Source organism: Corapipo altera, unplaced genomic scaffold, assembly GCF_003945725.1.
Source record: "Corapipo altera isolate COAL_440 unplaced genomic scaffold, ASM394572v1 61, whole genome shotgun sequence".
Lineage (NCBI taxonomy): Eukaryota > Metazoa > Chordata > Aves > Passeriformes > Pipridae > Corapipo > Corapipo altera.
In genome coordinates this window covers 7154345-7164391 of record NW_020884910.1, presented here as the reverse complement: position 1 = coordinate 7164391, position 10047 = coordinate 7154345, and the positions used below count along the sequence as shown (strand labels likewise).

The 10047-nt window shown below is 50.2% G+C and overlaps 1 protein-coding gene across 2 annotated transcripts; it reads left to right on the top strand.

Annotated features, from left to right (window-relative positions):
• The first annotated feature begins 556 nt into the window (after positions 1-556).
• On the top strand, positions 557-6701 carry NOP2 (NOP2 nucleolar protein). Of its 2 annotated transcripts, none has more exons than XM_027653515.1 (16): positions 557-706; positions 783-828; positions 915-1000; positions 2102-2353; positions 2642-2687; positions 2853-3043; positions 3845-4044; positions 4148-4237; positions 4317-4404; positions 4501-4641; positions 4818-4957; positions 5234-5323; positions 5602-5724; positions 5809-5906; positions 6004-6134; positions 6243-6698. In XM_027653515.1, exons 1-16 carry the CDS (start codon positions 601-603, stop codon positions 6497-6499), a joined length of 2085 nt encoding a protein of 694 aa, XP_027509316.1. In that variant the 5' UTR covers positions 557-600; the 3' UTR covers positions 6500-6698. The 2 variants fall into 2 exon arrangements, with proteins under 2 accessions (XP_027509316.1, XP_027509315.1); XM_027653514.1 differs by having other exon boundaries at positions 601-706; positions 2102-2358; positions 2644-2687; positions 6243-6701.
• The last annotated feature ends 3346 nt before the right edge of the window (positions 6702-10047 follow it).

Sequence of the window (10047 nt, the reverse complement as noted above, 5' to 3'; positions counted from 1 at the left end):
GGTAAGTATTTACTCAAGGGCCAGGCTCTGTCCTGTCCCACAGAATGATTCTCCGATCACCACCTCTTCCAGCTGCTGAAGTGCCACATCTTGTTGTTTCTTTAACACCATCAGGGAGGGTGATTCCACCACCTCCTTGGGCAGCCCATTCCCCTATTAATCAACACCTTTCCACGAAGAAATTCCTGCTGTTCAACCTCAACTTCCTCTCCGAGAGCAGGTTTTGTGATATCCCCCACCTCTGAATTCTTGTTTTCACCTTGCCTCTGTGCCACTTCCCTTCTCTGCTGCCTGCGTTTTCCGTGTTTACTCAACCAAGCGCGTAAAGCAGCCTGCTGCCACCTGAGTGCCCCGGGAAGGGTGACACTGGGCGCTGCCCGTTCCCGCCGGTGGCGGGATCCCCGCTCCCGGCAGCGCCGGCGCCTCCCACGTGTCGCGGGGCGGGCGGTGCTGTGACGTTGCCGTGCGGACCAATCAGCGCGCAGGAGCGGCGGCTCCGGCCAATGGGCGGTGCGGCGGCGTGCGCATGCGCGGTGCGACGGGGAGCCCCGCACGTGTGGCGGCGGCGGGCGCGGAGCCGCGCGGGGAGCGGGCGCGGCCATGGGGCGGAAGCTCGATCCCACCAGGAAGGAGAAGCGCGGCCCCGGGCGCAAGGCCCGCAAGCAGCGCGGGGCTGAGGTGGAGCTGGCCCGCTTCCTACCGCCAGGTAAGTCCGGCCCGAGCAGGCCCGCGGCCGCCCCACGGCGCCCGGGGCCGCCTGACCGCCGCGTGTCTTCCCGCAGAGCCGGAGACCGGCAGGAAGAAGCTCTCCAGTCACGGGAGAAAGAGGTGAGGGGGGCGGCCCGGCGGGGCGGGGGGAGCTGGGCCGGGCCGGGCCGGGCCGGGGCTGATCGCCGCTTCCCCTCCCGATCCAGGGCTGCGAAGAGGCGGCTGGGAGCGGGCTGTGGCCCGGCGGGGAAGAGGCCGCTCGGAGCAGGAGGAAGAGGGCGGGAGCCGGCAGGTGAGTGGGAGCGGGGTCCGAACCGGGGTGACGGGCCCGTAGCCCATCTGTCCTGCTACTCCCCGGGGTGTCCCTATCACCACAATCAGGCTATGACCTCTTACGGCACGGGACAGGCGGAATTTCATTATTTTAAGTCGTGAAGTCATAGAATATCCTGAGTTGGAAGGAACCCACAAGGATCATCGAGTACAACTCCTGGCCCGGACCGGACCATCCCCAAGAATCACATCGTGTGGCTGAGAGCAATGAACTCTGTCAGGCTTGGTTCTGTGACCACTGCCCTCGGGAGCCTGTTCCAGTGCCCAACCACCCTCTGGGTGAAGAACCTTTTCCTAATATCCAACCTAAACCTTCTCTGACACAACTTCAGGCCATTCCCTTGGGTCCTCTCACTGGTCACCACAGAGAAGAGATCAATGCCTGTTTCTCCTCTTCCTCTCACAAGGAAGTTATAACTGCAGTAAAGTCTCCCTTCAGTCTCCTCCAGGCTGAACAGACCAAGTGATCTCAGCCACTCCTCATATGGCTTCCCCTCAAGGCCCTTCACCGTCTTCCTGGCTCTCCCTTGGATGCTCTCTAATAGATAATAACAATGAATTCTACCTGATTTCTGGTGGTTGCCATGCCAGGCAGCAGTGCTGTCTGAAGAACTAGTAAAAGGTCTCTCTTCTATGTGTTAAATCCATTTCTGACTTATCCTCCCTTCACAGCAAGGTTGTTGCAGGCCGGTTGTGTAGCTGAGGTTTTTAAATCACTGTGTTATGCCCTGTGTAGCCCAGGAAGCTGTTGCAGTAGGAAGAAGGAAGGATAGACAAAGATTTGGGAAGGAGGGTGCTGTAATATGTCAGAGGAAATACCATAAGAATTTTGTAGCAGTGCTTTAGTTTGGTAGTTCTAGTTAGATTTCCCTAAGGTTTCACTGTGGGAGACATGAGAATATGCCCTTCTTTATGGCTGAGATTTGGAGAGCAAGCAGTCCCTTCTCTTGGACAGGCAGCTCAGGACTCAGATGAAGGCCTTTTTGTATAACAACTGGAAAAACAGAGCAGCTGCTTTTGGGAATAATCCCTAATTTTTACCTGCTTTTTCTGCCCATAGTTAAAGAGCAGGTGTCCACACAGGAGAAATGTGCCGTAAAGGCAGCAGGACAAACCACTCGTGGCCGATCTGGCTTCAGTGATGACAATTCAAAATGGCTGGCTCCAGCCAAAGCCAAGAAAATCCGATCTAAAGGAAACCATGTGGAGTTATCCAGCGATGGTGAGGTGGAAGAGGGCAACTGGGAGATGGAGGAGGATGGGAGCAGCGAGGAGATGGTTGATGATTACGGTGCCTCATCATCAGAAGAAGAAGAGGTAGGAACTTTTTGCTCGTAATTCTACAAGGAATACTTGATGTTGCTGGCTGAAAGAACCCATTAGGCCTGGGGAAAAAGGATGGTTTTACTGGGGGGGGGCGGGATGGTGAGGTGGTGGAGAGCTTTCCCCTTCTTCCTTTCAAAAGAACAATTTCAAGTTTAGTAGCATAACATTAAATGCTTTTGTTTGTTGTCCTTTTTAAACAGAGCAAGTAAATTTCACAGATGGTAGGAAGTAAGGGGGTAACTGTGGATGCTTCATTAATCTTTTGTCTCTGTTTAGTTGCTGCCTATTGAAAAAGCTGCTCTGAAGCAGAAGCCTGACAGGTGAGAATATGAGAACATCAACAGACTGCAGAGCCTTTCCTGGCTACAGGAGGAGCCTGTGTTGTTTATTCTTCCACCCTTTCTGCCATCTAAGAAGTGGTAGTTGAGAAGTGTCTGTGTGATTCCCTTCTTGTGTAAAGCATCTGTCCTGTTCTTTGTCCTTAGGGAAGGCCTCAGTGAAGATGACAGTGAAGAGGAAGAAGAGGAGGAGGAGGAAGAGGAGGAGGAAGAGGCAGCAGAGACAACAGGCAAACAGAAAATGGGACAGAAGGAGGAAGAGAACCCAGATCTGCAGCTCAACCTAGATATAGATGAACAATTTAAACTGCCATCTAACGAAGAGATTGAGAAAGAGAATATCCTTTTTATCTGTGACATCCATAAGCCATAGGCATGCAGCATGGGGCCTGGATACAATCAAAGAGCTTCACTTGGACTTTTATCATGCATATTGCTTAGCAAGAGGGTTTGTGCATGACAATGTATTTTTAGATGAGCTGTCCTAATAGATAGTATATAATGCTGTGCTTCTGTACAGCACAGTTATGAAATCTGTTACACCCTGTATGGAGCTTGGAGCCTGCCCTATTTTCTTTTCTAGTCCTAAATACATATGGATATCTTATCACGTAGTTTGTTCCTCTCTGCCCTGATTTGCCTGGCAGGTGTTTGTGTAACCCATTCCTAGAGCCTCTGATGACAGCAATTCCAGCATCCAAAGTGCTTGCTCCTGGACTTTGGTGATTTTAATTTCCTGTCTCCCAGTACAATTTAGTGCTGTCTCTTCTCGTTCCCCTCTGTATCCCTTAGTTGCCCTTGGGGAACTTCTAGTCTCCTTTCTGATACAGATAATGTTTTCACTATTAAAAGACTTCTTTTGTTGGATCTTTTTATTTTTCCTATTCTTTTTCTGTTTATCTAAAAGTAACCAGCCCAATTCTTTTAAACACCTCGTAGTCCTGCCTTGGGAACTTTTTTGTCCAGTTCCATCCTTTGATTCCCTGCTCTGCTGAGTTCTTTTGAGAGGGTGTATTCCCACAAAGCCTTTCTGGCACATGTGCTGTTGTGGCGCATGAGTCCTGCATGACTCATTGTACTTGTAAAGAGCCTCTGTGAGAGTTTCCTGTCTGTTCATGATTCCTTAATGGTTTTCCTACCTGCTGAGCCGCCCGACCTGCACGTCATTCACCAACGCATCAAGGGCAACATGGAGGTGCTGCAGGACTTCGTGGTGAAGCGGGAGGAGGGACGCACGCGGCAGGAATACTTGGCGTTGCTGCGCCGGGACATGGCTGCCTACTATTCCTACAGTGATTTCCTGCTCATGAAGCTCATGGACATCTTCCCACTCCCTGAGGTGGGATCCTGCCCTTCCCATAGCTTTGCTGACTGGTGAGGATTTGGCTGCCTCCCTGGGTCTTCATTTTTTGTCTGTATTCTCTGCCCCTTCTTTCATCCAGCTGATAAACTTCCTGGAAGCCAATGAGGTTCCCCGCCCTGTGACTATTCGCACCAACACACTGAAGACACGACGACGGGACCTGGCGCAGGTGAGCAGGAACCAGGGGTTGTCTCCTGCACCTCCTGTCACAGGAAGCGGTGTTTCAGTTCCTTCTCCTTGTCTTGCAGGCTCTGATCAACCGTGGCGTGAATCTTGACCCCTTGGGGAAGTGGTCGAAAACAGGACTTGTTATTTATGACTCCTCTGTGCCCATCGGTGAGATCACCCTTCCAGCTGTAGGGCTGAGCTGACCCGCTCTTGCTTCCCTTTCTGTCATGTGTCATCTTCTTTTGTTCTGCCTTCCTTGCCCAGGTGCCACCCCTGAGTATCTGGCTGGACACTACATGCTGCAAGGAGCCTCCAGTCTTCTCCCTGTCATGGCTCTGGCTCCACAGGAGAACGAGCGCATCCTGGATATGTGCTGTGCCCCAGGAGGCAAGACCAGCTACATAGGTACTGCCCTGGAGCCTCGGGAGGGATGCTCTGTGAAGTGATGAGTTTCCATTGGTCTATACAGAAACGGGGAATAGAGGGGGACTGAATTTAAGGAAAGGAGGGGGTAGCGGTCCCTACAGACCAAAGTGTGGGAGTTTTGCAGCCCCTTGCTGATGTGTTTTGCCCTCTGTCAGCTCAGCTTATGAAGAACACAGGTATGATCTTGGCCAACGACAGCAATGCCGAGCGGCTGCGCAGCGTGGTTGGGAATCTGCATCGGCTGGGAGTCACCAACACTGTCGTGAGTAACTGCGATGGACGCCAGTTCCCCAAGGTATGCTCCTGCCTGTTTTGAGGTGTCTTTACCATGCTTACCTAGAGCTGTTGTGATGTCCCCTTAGTAAAGCTGTGTTCTCCAAAGCCACTCGTCACAAGAGGATGAGCGGAGCTGCTAGGGAGTGTGTTTGTTATTTGAAACGGAGGCAGGAAGATGGACAAGGAGGAGGGAGGAATCTTTCCTGCCTTCCCAGTCTTCTGGTTCCTGTTCTAGTCTTGGTCTTGTTCTGAGTCCCCACTGTGAGTGTAATTCCAAATCTACCTCTCTCTGTAGGTGCTTGGAGGGTTCGACCGTGTCTTGCTTGATGCTCCTTGTAGCGGAACAGGTGTCATTTCCAAGGATCCTGCTGTCAAAACCAACAAGGTGAGTGACCAGTGGGGACTCAAGGATGAATCATGAGAGGAAGGACTTTGGGACAGCTTTTTTCTTGAGAGATGCCTGCAGTAGAGACACTGATTTTTCCATCTCTTTCCTATTCTGTGTGTCATACCAGAGCTAGTTTTTTGAGATTAGTTCTGCAGAAGATTCCAGAATCTTCTGTGTCATGTGTGGTTTGTTCTCCTGTCACGTCTTCCATCCACAGTAGAGGCCTGGGGTTCTTCCTCATGCCTCTGGCATCCTAACCTATCTTTCTCTTACAGGATGAGAAAGACATCCTGCGCTGTGCTCACCTGCAGAAGGAGCTGATTCTTAGCGCTATAGATTCAGTCAATGCTGCCTCAGAGACAGGGGGCTACATTGTCTACTGCACTTGCTCCATCATGGTAAGTCCCTTCCACGCTCTTCTGCGGCCACCTCACCCTCAGGGGACTGGTGAGTTTTGGATCCTAATGCTTAGCCCCTGGCAGGTGGAGGAGAATGAGTGGGTTGTGGATTATGCCCTGAAGAAACGCAACGTCCGTTTGGTGGCCACGGGCCTGGACTTTGGCAAGGAAGGCTTCACCAGGTGCGTGTCAGGTCACAAACTGTACAGGTGACTGTTCCCTAGTGGCCAGGCTTGAGCAGAGGTATTCTATCAGTTCTCACCCCACTTCCTCCCCCAGGTTCAAGGACCGTCGCTTCCACCCCTCCCTCAAGTCTACGCGGCGTTTCTATCCCCACACACACAATATGGATGGGTTCTTCATTGCCAAATTCAAGAAATTCTCTAATGCCATCCCCCAGGCACAGAAAGGTAACATAGTGCTGGAACTTGGCTGAGTTGCCCAGGGCTGCTCTCACATGCTCCTTCCCCTGCAAAAGCCATGGGGATGTTTCTTACAGTGCCTTTCTCTCCTTTCAGATGAAGAACCTGCTGCAGAAGCAGCAACTCTGTCTGCTGTCCCTGAGACCGCCATGGAACCTCCACCAAAAAAGAAGAAACTTGAGGGATCAAAAGCTGACAAAGAGCAGAAGCTGCCACAACCGACTTTGAAGAAGAAACATTCATTGCAGGCACAGAGGAGACCCTTAAAGGCTGTCCGGCCTTCTCCCAAAATGATGCGTCCTAAAATCCCTACCAGGAAGAAGAAACATAGAGTGAAACCGAATGGACAGTGAAAGGAACTGCTTTTCCAGGTGTTGGTCCCTTCCTCAGAGAGCAAAGGCTGCTGCAGCTTTGTGTGTACCACCACTGTGCTACTCTGTGCAGATCATCTCTGCAGCTCTGGACACCTGGGACCACGATAGCCTCCTTTGCTCCTTCCCCTCTGCATCAAGGACTGATGCACTGACCCATTAAAAGTTTTATATTCTTGCTCAAGTCTTGTCATTTTCCCTTAAACATGGAATACATTCTGAAACATTCTCTTGAACAGGGAATTCTGCCATGTCCCCCCTTACTCCCCTTCCACTCCATGCTGATGCCCTGGCATTTCTGGTGTCTGTCCTTATCCCCTGCGATGCGGATGTTTGTGAAGAAGCAGTGGGAGTTGAAATCCTAGCTCCCTGCAGGAAGGCTGTATTATGTGGTGCCTGTCCAGCTGAGTGTGTTGTCAGGCTGGAGCTCCTAGGCACTGGTCCTATGCTGTTCCCTAGTTCCCCGTTTTCACTAAGTGCTACCAGTTCACTGTTGTGACTGTCCCCATTTCACCCTTTTGCTGGTCCCCAGCAGTCTCTTGGTTCTTGGCCTCCCAGACTGGAGCAGGGATTGCTGTTGGTTCTGGAGCTGTACAGTCATGTTTCTTTTTGCTTGTTTCTCCTTGAGACATACCAAACAGTGGTCTGGCCTGTTTCTGTTTAGACATCACCCTAGGTCCCTTTCTGCTGTCAGCGTGAGGGATATTCTCTTTGGTTCTTGTCTCCAGTGAATAAATCTTTTTCTAGAGGCAATTCCTTAATAGTAAGTTTTCTAAGTGTGCTTAGAAAAATCTTTTGTTCTACCACAGCGTGCGTGGAGTTGGGTGTGTAACAGACCTGAGGCATATCTCTTGTTTCTGTAATTGTCTCACTGGCTCAGTCCACAGAAGGCTTTACCTTGATTTTTTTTTCCTTGCCAAGCTTTGAGTTCATGGGAGAACTTGTGCTGTTTCAGTGTTTGCTGTTAAGGACAGCTGAATGCAGTGGGCTGTAAGACCTAGGGAATTCTTTCTGTCCTGGTCTGCTATGCTACATGTGAGACTGCAGCTTTCCCATGTTACCAGGTTCAGCAAGTGGTTCAGAACCCCTGTCAGACACATACATGCACTACTGATGCAAGCAGGCACAGACCAATGAGCAGAAACTGAGGAAAGCTACTGTGGGGAGTACCCAGGGAAACAGAGAGCACTCATAAAGCATGAATAACAAAAGAGGCCTAACCCGGTTCTTAATCCCTGGCCCATGAAACTTAGACCATGCCTAGTGGATTGTCTGCCCTCACTTTCATGGGTTGCTGGTAGCTGGTCCTCAGACCTCTTTTCCTGCTTCCAGGCTAGTCCAGGTTGCAGTGGGCTAACATATCACCAACGTGCATACGTGCAGAGGAAACAGCTGGGATTAGTTTAATACAAGGCCAGGACAGATGGTGGTAATCGGGAGCAGGGCTCAGCCAGAGGGGCATGCTGACCAGCAGCCATTCTCTGTGTGACTGGCTCCTATTTATTCCTTGTCTCCATTTCCCATTTCCCATATTCACTTCTCCCTGATTTAGCTTGACGCCTCCCTTTCCCCTCCTTCAATCCTTCCCCAAAACATCCCATAGTAAATTTTCCTCCCATAATCTTCCTTAACACATTGCATGATAAAGTTTACACAGTCACACACCCTCAAACATCCCACCATAAATTTGCTCCTTCCCACGAAGCTCATGATAATACTGCCTTTTTATCAGTTGCAAAGTTTCTGGCTGAAGCTCTTCAAGGTTGCATTTGAGTGGTTCCCGTAATGGTTCAATCTCTGTGTCTCAGGAGTCCTGGTCTTTGTTGCAGCCCTGGTTATCTTCCGCTTTTTAGGGTTTGTCTATCTGTGTATTTCATTTACTATAACTCTGGTTGGGGGGGCGGGGCTGACTGTCGTGTTTTTGTATTGAATAGCCATTAACCAAATATCTTTGTAGTTGAAAATTACTTTTTTTCCCATGCTTCCCAGTGAATTAGGGCAGAGAGGAGCCTCTGAATGCAACTGTCTCAATCCAGGCTTGTGTGGTGAGGTCTGGGTTGCCAGATATACGGGACCTGAGGGAAGTTTTCTGGTGTCTTTCAGAATAATTAAATAAATGCTGGGTGCAATAGCACCCAAGAGAAGAAATTATTGCTTCAATACTGCATTTCTAGTGCCCCCCATCTGAATAAAGATTGTAAAACTGGGAAATGTTCAGAGAGGACAAATACATCCTAAGTTATGGAATGGTTTCAGTGGAAGAAACAGCTAGAGCCTCTTAGAGCCTGGAAAAGAGACCACGTGGAAAGACGTGGTATTACAGTGTGTAAAGTTGTTAGTGGGGTGGAGAAGATGGACAGAGAACAACTGCTTGCTCTTTTCCAATGAACACAAAAAATGAAAACCCTAGGGTCCATCAAATGCACCAAAAGTATAGGTAGCCATGAAACTCCTTTCTGCAGGATACAGTGGATGTTAGCAACTTATACAGGTTGAAAACCCAGCTGTATGCACAAGGAAAAATGGTTTTTGTAATGGTACATCCACAAGCTGTGAACTGCTAAAGCCTGGAGAGTGTTGTGAGGAGGGATCACTGCTCACTTACCCTGGTCACAAACTCCTCTGTCCTCATCCTGCACCGGAAACTGGTATCTGGGCTTAGATGGACTATGGGTCTGTCCCAGCTTTGTGGCTCTTGCATCCCTGGGAGGTGGTCCCACTGCTGTGCCTGCTCCTTGGTGCACTCAGGGTTGAGTCCTGAGTGCTGCCTGGCACCTCGTTTCCCTCAGCTAGGCCCTTACCGCAAAAAGCTTTGCACTGCCTGTGGGAACAGGAGCTTCCAGGTAGGCTGAGTCCTGCCTCTTCTCCTCCAGCCTTCTTTTCCAGTTCTAGGTTTCCCCTTTTAAGGAGTGATGAAATACAGGATTTTAGCATACAAGTCAAAACTCAAACCATATGACAGTCTTCCAGCTACAGGGCAACTTGTACCTGGAAGGGCTTTTATCTCTGGCCAGCCATGGGCCTATCCTTTCGGGAGCGATGCTAACCTGTCCCACTTTGCTGCTGCTGCCTGTCAAGATCCCTATGCTAACCTGCAGTCTTGGCTTGAGAATCAGTTTATCTTGATAACCCCAGCAGCAGGGATAGAATGTTTGTGGTTGGGATCCCAACGTAACTGTCTGGTTTCTAGTGGATCTCCAAATTATGTCAGTCACCTCTGAAAGGTGGGAACAGCTGCTGCCTTAGCTGTGTCAATAAAACTTCCTTCTTGCTGAGCATCGTTCCATTCTCTTGGCATGCCTTCTGTTATAACTGGGAAGAGACAGGGGAGATTTTCAGCTCTCTTTGGTGGTTTGCTCCCCCTCTGTTCTTTTTTTCAGCCATTATAATTATCACTGCTCAGAGAGGTAATGTTGAGTGTGGCATTAAAACGCTGCCATCAAGCTTCAGAGGCGGTACTGGGGAGGCAGCAGCTGGGGACGAAGCTTGGTGGCTTTCCTCTGCTTTCTGGTACAAGGCTGCTGGTCACA

Excerpts from the sequence above, each read along its gene's own strand:
- NOP2 (XM_027653514.1), top strand. The coding sequence starts at position 601 with ATGGGGCGGAAGCTCGATCCCACCAGGAAGGAGAAGCGCGGCCCCGGG. Across the intron at positions 829-914 it reads TCCAGTCACGGGAGAAAGAG|GGCTGCGAAGAGGCGGCTGG; the intron begins GTGAGGGGGGCG and ends CTCCCGATCCAG. Across the intron at positions 4,958-5,233 it reads ATGGACGCCAGTTCCCCAAG|GTGCTTGGAGGGTTCGACCG; the intron begins GTATGCTCCTGC and ends CTCTCTCTGTAG.